The 23,323-nt window shown below is 41.3% G+C and overlaps 1 protein-coding gene across 3 annotated transcripts in view; it reads right to left on the bottom strand.

The window, feature by feature from the left end:
- The window catches only part of LOC146382263 (solute carrier family 66 member 2), a 63,744-nt gene that overhangs the window by 22,252 nt on the left and 18,169 nt on the right, over positions 1–23,323 (bottom strand). For 2 of the 3 annotated variants that reach the window (XM_084932755.1, XM_084932757.1), the window contains exons 4-5: positions 8,231–8,281; positions 6,983–7,199 (exon numbers count right to left, since the gene is read on the bottom strand). In XM_084932755.1, coding sequence (XP_084788881.1) covers positions 6,983–7,199; positions 8,231–8,281 — 268 coding nt within the window. The remainder of the gene's footprint in view (positions 1–6,982; positions 7,200–8,230; positions 8,282–23,323) is intronic. The other variant, XM_084932756.1, reaches the window with a different exon arrangement.

Genomic DNA, 23,323 nt, shown 5'->3' with positions numbered 1-23,323 from the left:
TACTGCATGAAGGGAGCTTGGAGCTACTGAGAACAGATGCTCACTGAGGCCATAATTCAAGTGACATCTAGAGTATCACCTGCTTGGCTGTCAGCACATCCAAAGCTACATGCCTGTCTACATTAGGAGTCCCCTCTCTCTGACATTATATAGATCCAAGAATGAAAAATGGGTCTCATAGGTTTGGCAGTGCTGATGGACACATAAACATATAGGGCTGCCACAAACGATTATTTTGATAGTCGACTAGTCACCGATTATTTTTGCGATTAGTCGACTAATCAGATCATCATCCATTGGACGTAAAACGTACAGCTTATTGCACCAGCAGCATCTGCTCTTATATAACTATCATTAGCTTACAGCTTTAAGTGTTTAAGGTATGTGCTAACTAAAAATAAAGACAAGATGATAGTTTATTGAATTTTAATGAAATTTGCAGATTGTTTCGGTGAAGTTTAATAAACTCCTTGCTATCTAAAATATAACAGGACACCGGAGTAAATTCTCGAGCATCTCACACTTCTGATAATCAGCTGTCTGCTTGAAGTTTATTCAGCTGTGTAAAAACTTTAATCTCAGCCAAACCGATTTACTCAGGAACAAATAAAATACTAAAAAAGCCAAACAATAACATTTTTAAGTTATCTAAGTGACTTATATATCGTGTTTAACCTGAGTAGGGAAAGACGGCGGTGGGTTTGAAAACGATTTGCCGGGAGTCCGGTGCTCTCACGGCTCTAGTGAGCCTTGCCCCCGGCTAGCTATCAAGCTAGTGGGTAACAGACGTCTCCGAAAACGTCGGAGCGCTTTTGAAAATATGTGGTGTCTTGATAAACTGAGCAGATATTTGAGGTTTACACAGCTACATTCTCGCCTGAAAACATTTAAACGTTTATTTTGTGACCCAGAAAGAATAATAAGAGTAACATTAAAACTAACTAGCTGCCGCCATTGTTGGAAACTGAGCAGGGCTGCACTATGAATTCTGGGACAGAGCTTCTTCTTCTTCTTCGGGGTTTAACGGCAGCTGGCATCCTTGTACATGCAGTGCTGCCATCTTCTGTTTCAGTCCGTTATTACACTCTTAAATCCTACTACTTATTCCTGCGTCTTTTGTGATCTTACAAAGCTTCAAACGACGCTTCGACTATTAAATCAGTCGTCGACGATTTTGATAGTCGACGTAATCGTGACTAGTCGACTAATCGTGGCAGCCCTATAAACAAATGAGCTCTGCCATCTGGATTATGATGTTTGCAGAGGACACTGTGATCTGTACTGAGAGTAGGGAGCAGGTGGAAGAGAGCCTGGAGAGGTAGAGGTATGCTCTGGAGAAAATAGGAATGAAAGGACAGAATAGATGTGCAAGGAGTAGAGGTGGTGAAGGTAGATGAGTTTAAACACTTAAGGGTCAACTTGACATTACCACAAAGCAATAGGCAGCAGTCAAGAGAGGTGAAGACACGGGTGCAGGTAGGGTGGAGTGGGTGTCAGAGGTGATTTGTGATAGAAGGACAGCAGCAAGAGTGAAAGGGGAGGATGACAAGATGCTAGTGAGACCTGCTGTGAGGTATGGTTTGGGAGACGGTGGAACTGACAAAAAGACAGAGCACGGAGCTAGCAGTTACAGAGTTCTGATACTCAAACAGTCACCAGCCTGATTAATAATTACTATATCAGAGTGACAGCTCAGGTTGAGCAATTTGGAGACAAAGAGAGGTGAGATGAGATGGCTGGGACACGTGCAGAGGAGGGACGGTGTATATGATGGGCGAAGGATGCTGAAGATGGAGCTACCAGGCAGAAGAAGAGAAGACTCATGGATGTATTGAAGGAGGATGTGCAGAGGGTTGGTGTGACAGTAGATGTCACTAAGGATAGGATGAGATGGAGGCAAATGATTCAATGTGGCAACCCTTAAAAGGACCGGCCGAAAGGAGGAGGAGGAAGAAAAGGAGAAGACGACGAAAGCAAAAAAACGGGTTTCATCTGATTTTTGGACCCCAGAGACAAACAACAGTTTACACATTAAATTCTAGGTGCAGACCAGGGTCTCTTGGGGGACGCCATGAAGTACAACATGGATTTCTTTTTAATCATCAATTCCTCTCACGTTTCTCCTCTTTTTAATAAGTGTCTCTAACCTGTGCTTTCAGTTCATCCTCATTGATTTGGAGCTTCCACCTTGTCTCTTGATACCTGACACTAATTAGATTTTGCTAATGACATTAACCCTTTGGATTAATACTTTTTCAAACCTACACTTAATTTTCCTTGCCAATCACGTCAGGCTCATCCAGTCTTTTGCTTTTTTGTTGGATTTTTTCATCACTGAACTGTCACCTCTTTAATTTTCCTAGTATTAGTAGTAGTAGAATGAGTGTGCACACATATGCACAAATGAAAAAATGTTGCCTGGAAACATATTAAACAAACTGTCAAATATACTCCATGCTTCTTTCACATCCTTTACTTGACTTTTGCATGCATCTCCTGGAAAGTCATTATTTGGGTGAACTGGAAAAGGTGCGTAGTCCTTCATGAACCAGATCCATACACTCAGCATCACACCTCTGTAATAGGGCTCAGGGGAATGTGAGTGCACAAAAACAAGCTACTGTTACACCTGGGATAGCATTAGAGCAAGTGTTGATTGTGTGCCACACTGTCGTGTGGAAAACAGTGTTTAATATCTAGAAATTGGAAAATCCTCACGTATGCATCGCGAGGGATCATCTGTGCCGTTTCCAACCGTCAGCAACATTTGTGCCATAAAGCCAATATCTATACTGAAATTATGAAACATTCCTGTTGAAAATGCATAATCTTCTGGAATGAGTCATCCAATACTGTGCAGTATTACTCTATGATTAACTCGTATCTCCTACACAAACACTTTTTTATTTTTGGAGACTTTCACGTATCTGAGTTTAAGGATTTGATGTTCCCAACTTCAAAGACCTTTTGTGTTGCCAATCTTTGTGTGATGTTCAGGTTCAAGCCTAGATCCTGAGGACATGTGAAATGGTAAATAACTGCGAGAGAACAGTAAATCATAAAACAGCAACTTGAAGATAAAAATGCAATCAGAGATGCAGGTGGTGTAACACAGTATGTGCAGGTAGTTACAGAAAGCATGGATGGCAATTTGAAGTGGAAGTGGGGACATACTGAAGATATGGAGATATACAGTACACACCGGTCACTCTGCTGCTCAGTGCAGACAAAGCAAACGTCTCTAATAGGAAATCATTCCTAGGGAGGGGGCACAGAGCCATTGCAGGGGGGCGCGGTATGAAAAGGGGGGGAAAAAAAACAATGCTTGGACACTGCTAGCACGGGGCGCCCACACAAACACATTTTTCTTGTAAAACAAAGGGGGGCCTAGCAAAAAAAGTTTGGGAACCACTGCCCTAACCATTAAAAATGAATGCCTAACCCTAACCTAATTGTAACCCTGACACTAAAACCACATTTTGAGCCTCAAGAATGGCTTTAAATGCCTTCAGATTTCTGAGGACCGGGTTGTGTGTCCTCACAAGTGACTGTTGGTTCTCACAAGGATAGTAGAATGCAGATTTCGGTCCTCACAAAGACAGCTAGACAGGAACACACGTTATATATATCCACACATACACACACACACACACACACACACACACACACACACACTCACACACACACACACACACGTTATGTATCCATTGTGCATTTTTACAAAAAGGAATCTCGACTAAAGGAAAACAAACCCTGCGCCGAGGAGAGTTGCTACTTCCAGCTGACGTCACTGTAATTTCCTAATTTTAGCTCTTCTTTCTTCACCACGCTCCCCTGGTATGAATGTTAACCAACTTCAGTAACTTCCTGAAAACCTCATGAAAAGATGCCAGTTGTTTCCTAGAGATTAAAAGTATTTTTTTTAATGCATATTAATAAACACACAGATTTTATACTGACGACAGACATAATAAGGAAATAATGATCATAATTAGCATGAGGTTCTGTGCCATTAGGAGTGTAATTGATCTCACAGTCATTTACCTGAGAGGCTAATAAGCATGCTCACTGACCTTAATTCACTCTGACACAATCTTAACTGGGAAAGCGTTCATAATGTAAGCTGAGGGTTTTGTTGCCTCCCGTTTCCACCTTCTGCTTTCTCTTCTCGTTCAAGGTGACCTTGAAACCTTGAATTTTAAGTGGGGGTGACCCAAACCTAAGGGATCCCTTTTAAATGTCGCTTTTAAAAATAATTCTATACTATATCTTCTAAGGCAGACCTTCCCAAAGTGTGGGGCCCGCCCCCTAGGGGGGGCGCAGAGCCATTGCAGGGGGGACGCGGTATGCCAAGGAGAAAAAAAAAAAAAAAACAATGCTTGGACACTGCTAGCACGGGGCGCCCACACAAATGCAAAGCAGTAGATGAAGCATCGCTGAATATGTTTCCAAACCAACTTCATTCTAAGCCAAAGACTAGAAAATATGGTGAAGCAAATCTTCCCTTTGGTTTCACCTGCAGGATTGGTTTTCCCTTCGTCGGGAGCAGCGCTGGGCTGTTCAAAACAGCTGCGTGTTCAAAAATACCCGTGTAGGTGTGGACGCAGCGTAAAAGAGTTTGGAGATTATTTTATTACTACCTGTAATTTATTGCAGTTTACTTGTATTTGCTTAATTGTTTACTAAATGTTTGAGGTGTGAAATAAACCGCAATGGAGCAAAATATGGGGTGCACGGGGGGGGCGAACATTTTTTTTGTAAAACAAAGGGGGGCTTAGCAAAAAAAGTTTGGGAACCACTGTTCTAAGGGATCTGTGGACTATTTATATAGCGCCAAATCACAACAACAGTCGCCTCAAGGCGCTTTATATTATAAGGTAGACCCTAATACATACAGAGAAGAACCCAACAATCATATGACCCCCTATGATCAAGCACTTTGGCAACAGTGGGAAGGAAAAACTCCCTTTTAACAGGAAGAAGCCTCCGACAGAACCAGGCTCAGGGAGGGGCGGGGCCATCTGCTATGACCGGTTGAGGTGAGAGAAGGAAGACAGGATAGCAGACAATCAATCTGATTGGTTCTCACTGGCTCCACTTTGAGAGTCACCACCATCGCTAGGCAACATATCAAATACAGAAAGTAATTCATCACAAATCTCATTTCATTACTTTCCCATTTCTCCATAAAACGACTTGAACACATTGTCTCAAAATTACCATTTAACAATATAAACCTTTAAGCTACAGATGCACACAACACAAATCCCTAATGACACACATATGATCTTTCTCTTAGTATTGGGGTATGAAGACAAAGCTGACACCAGAAAGCAAAGATAAAAACCAGCGCAGCGAGAGTTTGATGTGATCATCACGGTGATTCTAGAAGCAGAGCCTGGAGCCTGAGAGCTCATATTGAAGTTCAGGGTCTGGCTGCTGAGCTGGGATCAGCAGACACTCAGTCTTGGCTAGCTTAGCATTAGCATGTTGTGTTAGCAGCATAACCCAGTTGTTTCTATCCTTGATGCGACTTCGTGCTCTCGTCCTTTCGTGCAATAAGAATCAAAGTGACGTCCCGGTCCACGCTGTAGACTGTGACACTATTTTCAGCCTCTGGCACACAAACTGAAATCAACAAGTGCAAGTGGAACTGAGTATATATGTTAAACAGATCTTTGATCTTTCACTGAAACTTTTACTAATCAGAAGCTGTAGTGTGCAGCTCTGCAGATGTTGTAGGACACTAAGGACCAGATTTCATTAGTGGAGCAAATTAAGTGAGGTTGCAATCACAAAAATGCTCTGATGGGAGTAAAAAGTTTTGCAGATGATCTACTAACAATATACTAATTTACAAAGACTCAGACAGTCCATTTAAATAATGCCAGCATTCTACCGAGAGCACCGCAAATTAGCAGATCCCCAAATCAGCAAGTTGAAGAGGGTGCAAGTAGCCCACTAACCAAAATAATACCGTGTAAGTGCTGGTACTGTGGAAAGCATGGTAACTCAGATCAATGAGAGGCAGCTGAATGACAATAAGTTTTTGATAATCTTCCAGATCGTGGCAACAGTTCTCTGTACAAGCAGACACATTCTGCTATACATCGCGTGTCAGGACTCTCCTTCTGCCTCAGCTCAGACAGTCGGTTTAGTTAAGATCTGCTCTGTTTTCATCCAAATACTAGTGTTCTTGAAGACTGGAAATATGTCGTGCACGGCTCTAAAAATGCAGGGTGAAGAGCTACAACGCACAGCCAGAGCTTGGGCACGATCCTCACACCTTTGAGCGATCCACCAGCGCTGATTACACACTTGTTTTTAAAAGACTCTCATTCCAAGTAAATTTACACTCCTAAGCAGCAACTATCACAACCAAGTGGGACACAAAATAACACATGCTTCTTCTTTTTACCCTAAATTCAGGACAATTTTCACAAACTTGTGTGCTGCGAACCAAAATAAAGCACATTTGCATGATCTGATCTGAAACTCTTACAAAAGCAAACACGATAAGTCCAACTACAAACAACACATCACAAACATGATGCTGGCATTAACCTTTTAAAGCCATGAGATAGTTTTGTGCTGACACATACTGTTAGTAAGCAGTTCACAGTCCTAAGACTAGTAGGGGAAAAAAATATTAATTTTTACATTTGTGGGTTTTGAATTTTTCTGTTTGGCTTTGAATTGTTAAATAAAATAAAATAAAACTATTTTGTTATAATTATTGTCTTAAAAGAATTCAAACTTTTAAAAAATGATTTCATTAGTGAAATTAAGATGCATGTGACTCTCCATTTTCTTTTCACGGAGACTTCATTAGCTATAAATGACCTTATTAGCATAATGTGTTCATGAGAATATAAATCACTGCTGAGACTCCCTGACACGAGTGAAGTCAGTAGACTGTGCCTCTGTATGCCAGTGTGAGGGCAGTGAGCAGAGCTCTGTTTGACCTTGGAGCACACTGTACCTCATGCCTTTTGTGGAGCGATTATGGAAATTCTGCAGCAGCTGCGGGACGCCCAGCATGGCCTCGAACATCACGGCCAGCGAACCCAAAGTCTCCACAAACACCACAGAGTCCAGCAGCAGCAGAGTGATGACTGCACACACGACGGTGAAGCCGAAGCAGAAGAGGAGGTAGTCCTCAAAGGCGCTCCACTTCCAGAAGTAATGCAAGTTCAGGTCTATAATCGGGAGAAACGCAGACAAACATTTACTGGTAATCGATGGTTTTTGGACTCTAGTCAAAAATGAAAGAAACGGGTGACGAGAGCAGAACAGAGAAAATGAAAGATTCTGAAAAAGAGTCAGAAACAGAAAGCAGAGATGATGAAACAGAGATAAATGTAAGCGCGTGTGTGGCTGCTGAAGGGTAACGACATGCTTACGCTATGTGAGGATGGGAAAAGAAGAGTGATTGAGACAGGCGCAAAAAAGAAGGGCAAATGAGGACATTTCATTACAGGATGCATAGAATTCTGCAAAGACGGCACTAAAACCGACACTGAGCACATGCATACGTGAATGGAACAAAGAAAAGCGAGATTATCAAAAGCTTTAACATTTCTATTACTTTGTAATAAATTGGCCTTTAGCAAGGCTGAGCTATACATTTAAGTTTATTACCTTTAAACCTTTTCATTGACACAAGCGTATTTATCACGTGTGCCGTTACAATTCAGGGGAAAATTAAAAGACCACAGCTTTTGTTAGCTTGCAGAAACATTAAAGAAAAAGTGAGTCAGTGTGACTGTGAAGTAAAATTGAACACGAGAACAGCCACACTGTGGTCTATCAGTTTCTGTCCTGCCATCTTCAGTAACAGCGCCTCCTCCACGTGCTTCAGAAGGAAATCTTATGAGCGGAAACATTAGGCTCACTACAGCTGAATTCCCATCAACCATCAGTATTGTATCAGTGGACCATTATATGAGATGATAGACAATCTCTCATTGTGTATGTATGACCGTGGAAACCCGGCTGACATCAGCTAGAGGGGATTGATGACTAAATAAGAGCGCATTAGTTAGTGTAGAGACTGGAGCACGCCGTGTGCTGTGAAGCACCTGACCTCTCCACCTGAGGTAGATACTTTTCAGACGTCCAAGTACACTCGCTCCATTTTCATGAGCAAAAATAGGGGCGTGTAGGTGTGTAGATGCAGGTGATTTTAAGCTCACAAATTGAAGTTTCTGTGTCAGCTGATGTTTTTTACTTGTATGGTTTGAATGATGCTTCTGTGCTCTATCCTGGTGTCTACTGTGATCTACTCGATGAACAGAAAACAATCATTAAGAAGACATCAGACACACAGATGTCTTCAAATTGCATTTTGGTTCAACCAAGACGGTAAAATACAGATACTGCATTCAAAATGACACAAAAGAAAAAGAAGAATCTATTTCATTCCAAATTAATCAATTCATCTTTTAAGAATGAATTAATCCAGACTAAGACTTAAGGTGGAATTAACCATTTAGTTTGCTGTCAGCTAAACTAAAAATGAATCATTTCAATTCAGTTTCATTTGTATAAGCAAACATCCCAGCATTCACACTCCGACCCCAGACTATCAAATCAAATAAGAGAAAACGATGGAAGAAATCCGAGGAAGATCAACAGACATCAGTCCTGATTCCAGTTAAAATAATCGAAGTATAACAATTAGAGACAGCAACGCTATAAGAAAAGAAATGATCGCAGACTCACAACATTCATTAGAAACTTATTAAAGGTATTAAACTGCATTTTCTTTACTTGTGTCAGACGAATAGATCAGACATGCTGAGAGTCAAACTTATTGTTACGATTCAAACACAGCAAGTTTCTGTTACTACGATAAGCTGATATTTGTACTCTTACTGTGTCCTTAATCAGGCAGTACAAGTGGAGTCAAATGTATATACATGTAGAAAAGTTATATGATAACTTTCTTCTGAAATATTAAACAACACAAGTCTATTAGTGGCTTTTATTTCTTCATAGTTTATTAAAAATCTCATCCTGACGTGTTTCCATCTCACATTCAGTGGAAACACTTCACACTGCGGTGGCTCATTTCAGACAAGCTGAACTGTTTTGTGTTTTGTGGGGTTTTTGGCTGGACCATCACTACCTTCCTCACCAAGTTTCACACATGCCACATCTGCTGAATGTCCTCGTTCCCAAAATGAAATTCAGAGCACACTGCAGATGCATGAGTGGTCAGAATGGGACTTCCAGGAACTGAGCTAATGAGAACCAAAATGCTGGAAGTTGGATTTTTATGTGTGGAATCGCAGAACTTTCTGATCGCACCCTGACGACGGTTTTGCACGACTCTTGCTTTTCTTGGCGGTGGTGACAAAGATACAGGAGTCAATGTTTCTGTGTCGCTCAGAGAGAAATGTTTCCAGCTCCTCCGTCTGAACAGGGACTTTTCCATTTCTAACAGTACACGCGATACATACGTGTGGTTGCGCAGAATAAGCGAGCACATGCATCAAACACCTGACCAGGGTTTTAATAGTTTTGCAATTTTCATTAGTTTTCATTTTTATTTAGTTCTGACTTCAGATTTTCAATTTTATATCAGTTTTAATTAGTTTTTACCAATTGTTTGCTAGTTTAGTTTAGTTTTTATTTTTTTTGAAAATCTTTAGTTTCAGTTTAGTTTTGATTAGTTTCAGTTATAGTTTTAGTTTTGTTTGCAATAATTAAGTGTAACAAATTCCCAGTTTCATCATATCAGTCATTCTCTTCTGCTCATCCTTGGGTATGTTACTATTCCAGCTACCATACCCTGCACCCTGGACAGGTCGTCTGTCTGTCGCAGGGCTAACACGCAGAGACAGACAACTCACATTCCCACCTATGGGTTCTTTACATAAATAAATAAATACATAAATAAATAAAGGCAGATGAACAACCATTGATACCAGGCAACTATAAAATGTATATCTTGGCCCCAATGAGACTATTAACTCTCGCAGCACCGGGTGTTCGTAATTTTGGTTCAAGTGAATTGATAAACTCTTTGAAGGCAACTGACTCACACAGTTGTGTAGATATCCCCGTCCCATTGTCTCGGGATGCATCACGCTGCCTTGCCTGGGGTTAGCTTCTGTTTTCTGGGGATGAGGGTTGAGTGTGCTCCCTTACCTTCTCAAGGTAAGCTAGCTTAGCCTTCTTGTGTGAGCTTTTCAAGTGCACTTTAAGGTTTGTGAGATTTTTTCCCTTTAGAAATGTCCCTCATAATTTGTCTCTTTCCACTACAAGACACTTGCTTTATCCAAAACACAGTCATATTCAAAGTAATCCCAAATTGGACTCTGGCGCTTTCTCCTGACTTTTCCTGACATGATTCTGCGCGTGGACGGAGCAGCAACACAGACGACTCGACTAACATGCTGCCACCTGCTGGCATAATGAGACACAGCAAGAAAAAATTTGGAAACTAAACTTCATTTTCACCCTTGACTATTGTAGGACACGCACACATCAATGAAAACTAAACACATTTTTGCTATAAATTCAGTTAATTTTAGTTAGTTTTGTGAACACTCATTACAGTTTTAGTTAGTTTTCCTTTTTTGTTTTTATTTTTATTTCCGTTAACGAAAATGTTTTTTCACTTCTAGTTTTCGTTATTTCGTTAGTTTTCGTTAACGATAATAACCTTGCACCTGACTGGGACATTTTTGATTTCACTCTTGTACGCTGCATCTGCTGCGCTGTCTTGTATGGGCTCAAAATGTGGTCATAAATATTTTGTACTTGTAAAAAAGATTTGTATGTGTAAAAAAGATTTGTGTGTGCGTAAAAAAGATTTGTATGTGTAAAAAGAATTTGTGTGTGCGTAAAAAAGATTTGTGTGTGCATAAAAAAGATTTGTATGTGTAAAAAAGATTTGTGTGTGCGTAAAAAAGATTTGTGTGTGCATAAAAAAGATTTGTGTGTGGACTTAGAAAAAAAAACCCTGCAAGTTACAAGTACGAATTTTGACCATATTTTTCTTCCTTTCATCTGATTGGTCAATGTCATGTCAATCACAAATGTAACAATCCAATCAGAGAACAGATGGGTTTGGCTGTTGGAGGGGCGCTTTTTTTGAACTGCAGGTCTTTGAAGGGAATAAATGCCCTTTTACATGCCAACCCAGCGTTTTCCTTCATCACCACGAAGGAAAACAGTCTGTGGTCGTCCGAGTTTGGTGATTTTTGTGTCACAGGTCTACGTGTTTAATATAGGGACTTCCACAGCCTTTTCAACAGCGCTGCGGACCGCGGGGTGGGGGCGGGCAGTGTTTTGGAAATGACAGTCTTCATTACAAAGCTTTCTTCGTTATGAATTAGCATACATGTTTTTATTGAACATTTGAAGAACCAGCAAAAAAAACAGAAACTCTTGTAGAGGACATAAAGTCAGAGATAGAAAAGACAAGGAGCAGGTGCATCTAGTACAGGTAGAGCTGCTGCAAAAACCCACAGAGCAGCCAGCTTCTGGATCCTTTGCTTTTAGTTAGCAGTTAGCATTAGCATCACATCCTGCGTCCGATGTGAAAGGACTTTTATGCTGCGCACTGTGACTCACAGCAATGGTCCCGGGTCAGCCCTGACTTTGTGTTAAACTAATCCTAAAGTAATAATGGTGTTTCTAACCACTGATATAGCACAACTTTATCCTTTCAACAGCTGCTGAAAGTTAGGGGACCTAACTGCTATCGGATATTTGTATAGAGATCCTCCAGCTTCAAACTGTATCACCCTTCAAGGACCTGCAGTTCAAAAAAGCGCCCCTCCGACAGCCAAACCCATCTGTTCTCTGATTGGATTGTTACATTTGTGATTGACATGACATTGACCAATCAGATGAAAGGAAGAAAAATAGGGTCAAAATTCGTACTTGTAACTTGCAGGGTTTTTTTTCTAAGTCCACACACAAATCTTTTTTACGCACACACAAATCTTTTTTACACATACAAATCTTTTTTACGCACACACAAATCTTTTTTACACATACAAATCTTTTTTACACACACACAAATCTTTTTTACACATACAAATCTTTTTTATGCACACACAAATCTTTTTTACGCACACACAAATCTTTTTTACGCACACACAAATCTTTTTTACGCACACACAAATCTTTTTTACACATACAAATCTTTTTTACGCACACACAAATCTTTTTTACACATACAAATCTTTTTTACGCACACACAAATCTTTTTTACACATACAAATCTTTTTTACGCACACACAAATCTTTTTTACACATACAAATCTTTTTTACACACACACAAATCTTTTTTACACATACAAATCTTTTTTACGCACACACAAATCTTTTTTACACATACAAATCTTTTTTACGCACACACAAATCTTTTTTACACATACAAATCTTTTTTACGCACACACAAATCTTTTTTACACATACAAATCTTTTTTACGCACACACAAATCTTTTTTACACATACAAATCTTTTTTACGCACAAACAAATCTTTTTTACACATACAAATCTTTTTTACAAGTACAAAATATTTATGACCACATTTTGAGCCCATAGTCTTGGGACACACAGAATGAGACGTGTTGCAACAAGTGCTGCATGTTTGCAGCAAACAGCAAATGTGATTAATGGCTTTATTGGAACATACTGCAGCAGACACATCACCCCCACACAGGGTTCTCAGCTTTCTTACACACATGCAACAGGACAAATATCGCCTCTCTGGACAGACTTGTGTCGTTCATCACAAACTATGAGATGAACAGAAATTAGAAAGCTTTTAACAAAGCAGATCGTTATAATTAACACCATTAAATCTGTCAATAATATCTTTAAGAACGCCAGCGGGCTCATTTCCGTGTTAGCTTTAACTAAGCTGAAACCCCCAACGTAAGACTAAAATATCCCTTTCCTCCGTAATTGGACCGTGAAATAAATAAATCAAGTTGAGAGTGAAGAAGTAAACAGTCCGTCCTCTCCTAAAGAAGACTAATCTAATATAACAATATAATAATAGCATATGTGCTGGTTTTGGACCTTATTGTTGTGTCCGATTTTCATCTGAAGGACTTCTCTAAACCGGCTGAATATCCTCAATGTGCTTGGCTCTCACAAAACTCTGTCAACCTGAAAATAAACCAGGAAGTGCAACTTGATAAAGTTTGGCATCATGCTGAAAACCACATGTAAGACATAAATTAGACCTGCAGGTCAAATCTGCTGTCACAGACTTCAGGTTAAGGTTAACGTAAACTGTTCCTTTCATTAATCACCTTGATAAGGTGACTCAGATTTCCCAAAGTGAACTATCTGCAATCCGGTATGGGCTAGAAAAAGCTGGAGTGACTGAAGCTTGGAACAGTCTTCAGTCGCTCCAGCTTCCCCCTCACCCGAAAAACCTCCTTTTACTTTCAGATTAGTCCCAGCTTCAAGCCTATCTTTTGTTTACAATATTAAAGACCCCTGTCGACTGGCAAATAGCGTCTTAATTGTTTTAACTGGGTTAATTTGTTGTTTTAATTACTTCTTAATAGCTTAATTTCTTTGGACTGCTGTCTGATTTTGTGCAGCCCCTCAGACAGCATTTGTTGTGTTTCATGCTCCGCACGAATAAACAGACCTGACTTGAGCTACTGCAGCCACCGGCGCTTGGCAGAGGGAGGGAAGTGCCAGGAGAGGTTGGCCTTTATCACAAAATTAAAAGCTGCTTCATTTCCTTAAGAATGAGGCCAAGGTGGTGAGGTATCGAGACGCTGCACCAATGAGAGTAGTGAAAATCAGTGTCACCTCTCTGTGTAGCACTCCTTTCTGAGCCTCTCACATGTTACATTTTCAATTTTTGAGCTCAGTTTAACCTTTCTTCTGCTTATCTGCAGCACACACGCCAAGATGCCAAAAAATGTTCTTCTCTTGTTCTCTTCCTGAGAGCTGCAATCTATTTTCATACATTAAGCAACACGCCGACTTCCCCTTCTTTATCCCTGCGCCCCCCTCTCTCTTTTGTAAAGCCTTTAAAAAGTACAACCAAGAGAGAAGACGACGTCTTTTATGGAGTCACTTCTATTATCCTCCTGCACTGTTCTCTGACCACTTCACCTTTTCCCTCACAATATTGGAATCCTTTCGTCGGGAAGGGCAAGTGACCGCCTTTCTCAAAGAGCTCCCTCCTTGTCTGGTGTGCCTGAAGACCAGAGGCGCACTTCAAAGACCCCAGAGACTCCGAAGTGCCAGGAGGTGAGGAGGCACTCTTCCTTGACACAGAGTCTTTGTTTACACAAAGGTCATTGGAGATGAGACAATTTAATGAGTAAAAGACATGTCGATACCTGCATGTGACGTTATTCTGGGAGGAAGTGTCTGAGCAGGAGGAGCTACAGCGTACAACTCCAGACATTATTTCAATGGCTGTTTGATGCAGGCTGCACAGAGGCTGGAAAAGATGATTAGAGATGGAAGCATATATATAACTGGAGAAGGTGCCTGAGTCAAAGAGTAGTCCTGAGATATACAGCAGAGAAACTAAACTAATTTCCCATCAGGCTTAGCAGAGAGAGAGAGCAGCGTGGAACCAAGAGCAGAGACAGAGATGGGAATTGACACTGACAGCTAGAGAGCTTTGAGATGTGCCGACTCAGCACTGTCAGTCTGCGTGTACAACGACGTAGCTCTGTGGAGTCTGCTCTGTGTATTTTAAGATGTGTGAAAGTTGCTGTTTGACATCTCTTGTAGGCTGTCTTGTTCGCCGCTCGGCTCGCTGGCCTAATCTGCGGATGGATGGGACTTCTTGTGGGACGTGTTGGATGGAGTGGACTTTTGAGATCGCTGTAATGGGTAAAGACGGTTTAGATAACGCAGGCAATGCGAGCAACTAACTTCCTCACCGTATCCAATCCAGGAGCTGTGGTCGGCGGCCGTGTCAGAATCCGCGAACTGAGCCGCAGTTTGGTTTTGCCTCCTCAACACAGCTCCACAGAATACCGACAGCACGAGGAACAGACACGCCTCCTTCACAGGTTTTAATGGGGACGCTGCAGGAGCTCTGCAATCGTTTGGATGGGCAGAAAATCACTGAACCAGTTGAACGCTCTCTCTCTCCAACAGATGAAAAACCACATAAAGGGGGTGGGATGGGGTGGGGGGGTCTTGTTTTCCCAGCTCGGTTCACTAACTGAACAGGACTGAGAGAAGACAGACAGGAAAGGGTCCACTGCTCTGCCAGCTCTCTGAATAATGCAAATGTCCACTCATTAGGATATAGTGAGAATGTAAAACACACTGGGCCTCTCCCTTTCTCTCTCTCTCACACACACACACACACACACACACACACACACAAACACACACACACACACACACACACACACACACACACACACACACACACACACACACACACACACACACACACACATAAATAAATAAATAAACTGCCTTCCCAGCAGATTACTGTCTTGAACTAGTTTAGATTTTGCTCGCGATGGACGAACACACAGCCTGTGGTCAAACTTTTACTATATTTGAGTCGAGTCACGCTGACTGAGATGAAGATCACAGATTATAAAATCTATTTAAAATTCATTTTCACTTGAGCACAGAACAATTCAGTCAAAAAAAGTAATAAAAAGCAGAATATAAAAAGGAAGCAGCGATCACCATTATTTGAAATGACTCTAGATATTACCAGTAATGTTTCATATGGACCCTCATCCACATCAACAGCTTCATTTCACCGTCCTTTTTTAACACACTTGAAACTCTTCTTAGTGAAGAACAATTCTGAGATGCAACAGTACAGAAGAGAGGGCATCTGTTTGGAGAATGGACTCTCTGAAGTAGCTATGCATTACAAGAGTTATCTGTGGTAATAAAAGGGGCTATTTCTGTGAAATATGAGGTGATTTTCTGAAGAACGTTACCATCCGTGCTCAGTCGTTCAAAACAGAAAACATTCGACCCTTTAGGATGGCTCCTTAATTCACGTTTCCAGTTGCCGGGAAAGCTCCAAGTAAACATGTTTTTGTTCCGAGTATGTGGGACACGTAAAAAATATAATAAACAACGAAACAGCGTAAGTTGTGAAAATGCCATTAAGGTCGTTTTCAGCATGATTACTTAACAGACTGCTTCAGGCTGGTCCTTTAAAGGAAAAGAGGTTAAATCTCATCATCGTACATCACCGAGGGAATTCTCAATGTCCACTGCAATTAATGCATTCTTTTTACTTTCCATTAGCTTCTGTCTGTTTGTGCGATATCTTAACAATGTTTTGTTTTAATTTCAATTTGTTTTCTGTTGCAGCATCTTTTCAATTTACATTTTAATACGGTTTTCCATTTGTTGCTTCAGTGCCCAATTTACTGTAAGTATGTCTTCTATTTTAATCTTTTATGTCCAGCACATTAATAAAATAACTTGTTCTATAATCCCACGGAGCACAGCGGTAAAGTCTCTCATCCCCGCATGGCCACATCTGGCAAAGCTAAAAAGCCTGTGTGCATCTTTTTATAAATATCTACTCACAGAAAGAACACAAATTTGCATAATGTTCTGTGTATCATCAAAGTCATTCATGCAAAAACATCCAAGTAATGCATTCAGCAGTCGATAGTTCTCAGTGGCTTGCCTGAATGCCTAAGGCTAAGGCATTGTGAGCCTTTTAACAGAGGCTTTATGAAGGAAAACGTTTTTAAAAAGGTGCCGTAAGCTGAAAGGCTGCAAGGTAAGAGAGTCACTTGGGTTCACACTTTTGAATCTCTCCAATTCTCTGGGTTTAGAGCGTCATCTGGCACTCTTACTTGAAACTGAGATTACTTGGCTGGAAAAGCAATCCGTCAAGGGAAAGCCATAAGATGGCTAATGATAGCCAATCAAATCTGTGGGCTGGAATATCAATGCCCCCAAGCTGTCGTCAAAATGTGAACACTGGCATTAAGCAACTGGTTTCAGAAAACTGAATCTCTTCCCTCATGGAAATCGGTCATAGTGGAAAATCTAAACCGAGTGGAACAAACTGCCGATTCTTCCTGAAATAAAGCAACATAAGGACAACAGCTGACTTACCACATGTGAGTCCGCGTCTCTACCTCTGTGTCAGGTGAGGGTGCTGCCTTAAGCATGCAGGATACAAAATATACCCACCAACAATCAGTGAACACCCCACACTGTGACGTGGTACATTCTCAAATCAGGCATCACTAGACCTGGAAGGTTAAAGAGCACTTAACGTCTGATGGGATGTGTTGGACTTTTCAGTTTCCAAATCAACCACCAAACAGCTGTTCCTGTGTGTGCAAAAGATAATACAACAAGTTGTACTCCAGGGGTGAAGGGTCAAAGGGCAAAGGTCAGACTTTTTCTTTGTACAACAGAGATTAGCAATGCTAATGTTAGCAGCCAGTGCAACAAAGGGCAAACAGCTGGTATATTTGGTATCCTGGATGCAGCAAGAGCTGATTCTGTCACCTTAACAGCACACTCAGGAGGTATTACATGAAAATTATGATGTGATACAACTGGAGACTTGTAGCTTTCACTAAAGCCATTTAATAAAATGATTTCCTAAAAATGAATAAACAGTGAATGCAATACACCACGACGTTACTATTACCATTTAAATGAGTTATTCTGCTTTACAGTCCTTTTGGCTACTACAAGAGAAAGACACATTCTGAAAAATACTTAAGAAAATAAGGAGCCAAAAGTCTTTTCTTTGTGGTTTTTAGCAAACAGTCATTTGTCAACAGCATTTTTGCTGCAGTAGCACTTTTTTGAAGGTGGGAGGCTTTGACCTTCCTGTGATCCATGACTGATTTTTCCACTAGTGATTGTTTTTACACCCCGTGTGTGTGTGTGTGTGTGTGTGTGTGTGTGTGTGTGTGTGTTCTCTTTAACCTTTGACTGAGATGAGGACTAACTAACGAGCTGTATTAGCATTAATAACTCACAGCAACATAGAAGAGTAATTGTAAGAGCTTCATATCACAGCATGTGCTGCTTCACTACTTATGCAAAGAGTTGCTTCTACCTGCAACTTCTATTTGAGCTGCAGGGCCGCTCACAGTTTTAACGTACTTTCAAACTCTCACATCCTCGCCACAATCCAGTTTACTTTTCATTCTTACACTAGTTCCTTTGTCAGTCTCCCTCCCTGAAAGTCGGCGGACGGCTTTCAGGGAGGCTTTCAGGCTTTCACCTGCAGCTCTGAGATAAACAAGAGTGAGTCAGTCAGCCGTGCATGCTGTGCTCAAAAACGATGACCCCCATCTGCACAGGCCACCACAGTCAGGCTCTCGCAAGACTGAGTGCAATTTTTGTGTTTGTGCGATTACTTCATTGTATTCAGTTCAACATAACGAGCCTTAGAACAATAAGTACGAGTAAGTACATTTAAAATGAAATGAAACAAAATTATATACAGTCGGCTCTGATAAAGTGAGATATCCTTGATATCTCACTTTATCCGATAGAAGCAGTACAACACAGCTAAACTGTGCAACCAACCTCAAGTCACAAGGAGCACTTGGCACATGTTTCCATGACTCTTATTCTCCCTCAGTCCTTCTGTATTTCTCTTACACTGTAAAATCCATTAAGCAGAGAAAATCAAAGATTAAAAGCTTTTTTTGCTGCCACTGTCCTTCATTTGCCCCAACAGCAGCTGCATAATCCTCTATCTTGCCTTGCATGCCCGTTCAACCCGTAAATGTCTTCAACCTTTTTGAAATTCCCAAATTTGGGTAAGTCTGAAGGTAGTTTGGCCTCAAGACACTTCAGTAAGTTCTTTTTTTAAGTTGTTTTTTTGCTTAGAATTTGCTGTCTGCAGCAAAATGAAAGCATGACATTGGTTCAAATTAAGTGCTGTTGTTCTTGTGTTTCACATGTTTTTCAGATACAGGCTGAGTGAGCGGCTGTGCTTTGTTACTGATGCCAGTTGATAAGCCGTCACCCTCTAATCCCAAACACCTAGGCCCGTTTCTAACATCACTGACATAAAAGACGAAAAGTCCTCAGTTTCTCCAAAGTAGTCATTTTTTATTCATTATTTTCTTCTCAGAAACTTTAAAGATAATAACAGACGGATCGGAGTCTGTTTTTAGCAGGAGCAACTTCAGGTGATTCAGATGAAGCAAAACATCCGTGGCCTCGCTTCTATTTTTTTGCAGACTAGCACTTTCAGCCAGTGTTGGCAGCTCATGCTGTCAGAGTACCACGAGCCTGAGCTGTGAGTACTTGTTTGATACGTCAGAGCACAGAGCTGACACTGAGCTGCAAAGTCCAGCAAAGTTGACTGTGCTAATGTCCCTTCATGCACCAGGATAAGTACAAGAATAATAACAATGTTTCTGTTGCTCTCACTGCACTCAGCACATTGCATGAGAAACGAAAACATATCTGTGAGTCTATGATTGTGTGATGTTCACGTACACCTGCTCCCAGTGCTGGACAGAGTCGGCCGTGTAATGTCAGCTTTGTAGCTTACGATAAAAAACAGTTCCCGATGCTGATGTTTGACAGGAATTCATTTGGACCAGACACGCCGATGGGCTTATATGGTGAAGATTTTAGAGTTATGATACCTGTCTCAAACAGTACTACACAATTATTACTATTAATATATCTTCTATCACAGCGGTCCCCAACCCCCTGGCGACGGCCCGGTACCGGTCCGTGAGTCGTTTGGCGCCGGGCCGCGAGACTTGAGGCTCGGGTGTGAAATTTATGGTTTTCAGGGTCTTTTCCTGTGTTGTAGTCGTGTGTCTCATTTTGAAAGAAATGTTTACGCGTTACCATAGTGACCAGAGAGCATTATGGGGCAGAGAGGAGGATGTTACTCTCAGTGTTGTAGGCGCATTTCAGGAGGACGCTGCTAATAAAGTTACACAGCTACGCAGTGAATTCATGTTTATTATTATATTTACAAAATACCACCGTGTTTGTCTCGGTCGGATCATTTTATTTTGTTGTATTTATCCGCAACACCTTAAAGGCCGGTCCGTGAAAATACTGCCTGGCGTCAAACCGGTCCGTGGAGCAAAACGGGCGGGGGACCGCTGATCTATCAGTTAAAATATTCAGGAGCTGCATTTTAGCAAATTATGTGGCATTTAGTAAGCGTCTGCCCTCTTTACCCATTTCTGTCATTACACGTTACACCAAATATCTCTGCTCAAAAACTCTTCAGATTAAGGCAAAGCTATTAGACATTTTGAAGTGTATGTAGGCAGACAACAACATCCAAATGTCCTGGATCACTCAGGCTCCTTCCATTAGCTCCACAGCTCTAAAGCAGCTCCATTCTGTGTCCATACAGCAGATTCAAAAGGGCTGTGAAAGACTGAATAGTTGAATTCTCCAGGATGAAGAGTGTCTGATGGATGATAACCGGCACTGAAATGCTGTGACCTTGGTGCTGAGGATGAAGGAGTGAACAGAAGTGAGGAGGTGTGGTGTCAGTGGAGCACTCTACCCACTCTAATCCACACTGTGAGAGCATGACAGACACAGAGAAGCATGAGATCAAATTAACTACACTTTGGCTCTGTTGTTCTCTCGTCCTGTCTTGACGGTCTCTCGCAGACACACAAACACACACATGATGTGGACGCACATACACGGTGCACACATATGTAGAACATAACCCGTTTCCCCTTTTCTCTCCCAACTTTCCGCTTAATGCAGATTCACCCACACACAGACGCTCTAATGCAGTCGAAGCTAAGCGTGTGTGTGAAGGTGATCTGCTCTGATAATAATCAGCTGTTGACCAGATGGAAGAATCAGGAGGTCCAGATAAGGAAAAAGGTACACACTGTTTATTAAAGCTTTACCAGGGCAGATACATTATCAATGGGAGGCTTTCTTTCTGTTCAGATAAGCAGGTGTTAATCAAAGATAAGCAGCAGTACTGTTCTTTGCTGCAGACCACTGGGTGTGACAAAAGCTCTCTTGACCAAACAACATGACCTTCATGGCAGAGATGTGCTACGTGGGCCGTGTCTGTGTATTAGTCTAAGGGTTATGTTGAAAGAAGACCTCTTAATGCTTTAATGCTGTGCTTTATTAATATGTGCAGATTCCTGGAGGGGAATAAAGCCTTAAGTGAACATATGATATACACAGACCAGCATTACAGGGCAAAGACTTCACAGCACTTGCAAAAATAGAATGTATTGACATTACAACATTATGTAATGTCATGTAATATTAAGCAACCGAATTAGGAGCGTTCATAAACCACGTTAAACCCTCCCACATGTCTAAAAACTCTGATATGTTCACATTAAATAACTGGACTTTCCTTTGAAATACTGGAAAATATCAGACATACAGCTACGCAAAAGCATTAAGGCTGCAGGACGACTTTTAGCTGATCTATGCAAATCTGTACCAATGACGCATGTAAACATGTTGGGATTCACATGCCTGCAAACTCAGGAAGCTGATACAGCGTGGTTAACGCTGTAGATGTTTGAACAGCCCTGCACATTCCCCGCTCGGTCACAGAGCTAGGAGTGAGGTCGTGCACGCCGTGACTGCGTGGATCACATGACATGAGCAACAGCGGCGAGAGCTCCATCTACGTCACCGCCGCAACCCCCCTGCAGCAGGAACACAGGCCTGATGCATGAAAATATAATCAGGCATGTTTTGCAGTAGGCTGACAAATGCAGCGTTATATTTGTACAGCAGCACTTTTGTCAGAAGTACTTGAAGCGTGCAGATGGAGAATGCAATAAAAATGTTATCATTTTATAAATGAATCCAAATGCTCTCACAGCTCGTACAAAGATGTAAAGGAATAAGAAGAATCCGTACCTGACAGTGTGATCTTCTGCCAGATGTGCATTCATGTTCAAAAGCAAAGAAATTTTAAAAAAATGTTTCCGTAGATCCAGACAACAAAGACAACAAAGACAACAAAGACAACAAAGACAACAATAACAACGACGTGCGTCGACTGGAAGTGGTACACGAGTTGGCAACTTTAGCGAGATACACAGGACATCTGTATCCACAGCGTTACACACACACACTCACACAGGTATAATTATCACATTACTCAGTCAGAGAGCACAATTACAAGCACAGCAGCAGCATTAAGTCATTATTTCGCTGAGAAACATTGTTCAAAGATAGCGCCCACAGCAATTTAATGAGCGTTTATCAGCAGCTCTTGATACCAGGTGTCCACAGAGCAGATGTTCTGCTACTGCAGCAAACAACAGCAGATATGCCAAGTACATAACAAATACACACTTATAAGCATGAAATTATGTTATGTTCTTGTGTTTTCAGCCCTGATGTTGTCAATCAGAGGGAGGTTATCTGCTTCAGCTGGCTTTTTTAACATTTCTACACAGCGGAGAAAAACATGGGCGACTACTGACTGCCAAAGGCTAATAAGCTGAATCTGGGCTTATCTTCAGGTGCAAACATAGCGCTTCATACGAACCCTAAAGGACCTCAGCCGACGGCGAAAAGATTGAAACTTTCCGCAAAAAAATCTTCTCAAAAGTCATCCACTCAACACGCTGTCAAACACTGATCTAAATAACAGGCGACGTGCATCGGTGCTCGTTGTCATACCGGTACGGACAGAAGCCTGAGCATCAGCAGCCTGAGCATCAGCAGCCTGAGCATCAGCAGCCTGAGCATCAGCAGCCGGGCAGTTGCTGCGAGATTGCATCAGTGTCCACTTGTTTCAACAGAGTAGATGAATGAAGAAAGATTTATAGGGTTGGAGAGATGAGCAGGAAGTAAAAATAAATAAAAAAAGGATGTCGGGGAAAACAGACAGACGACTTACTGTAGAGAGAATATTTTACTTTTTCTGAGGAATCTCAGCTGATGATTGAATGTGTCGCCTGCTTACGACAGAGCGACTCTGACGTTAACTGCAGAGCCAAGTTACATATCCAAACATTCAAACAGCATTTTGGTTTCCAGATTCAAAACTTCTTTTTCTCCTAAATCTAAGAGAAGAAAATCAATCATCTAAAAGCGGAACTGAAAACTCAATAACAGCACGGCGTAAAGTTCACAGCGCGAACTCGAAAAGATTTAAATCATGGCCGCACTGCACTGTGTGCCATGTGTTAAATGACTCGTGTGACATTCAAATAATAATTAAACATTGCCAATCACTGCCTTATTAAGCATCAGTGTGTACTAACACTGTCTGTGCTTCCATCGGTTCTGATAAACCGGAGCTGTTTGTGGAGTGCCTGCTTTCAGAAAACTGTGGAAGCAGCAAGAGATTAAAAATTACTCATCCAAACAAGAACGAGCATAAACAAACAATAATGACACTC

Source organism: Perissodus microlepis, chromosome 7, assembly GCF_051167445.1.
Source record: "Perissodus microlepis isolate ML-2025 ecotype Zambia chromosome 7, ASM5116744v1, whole genome shotgun sequence".
NCBI lineage: Eukaryota > Metazoa > Chordata > Actinopteri > Cichliformes > Cichlidae > Perissodus > Perissodus microlepis.
This window is presented reverse-complemented; position numbering and strand designations above follow the sequence as displayed.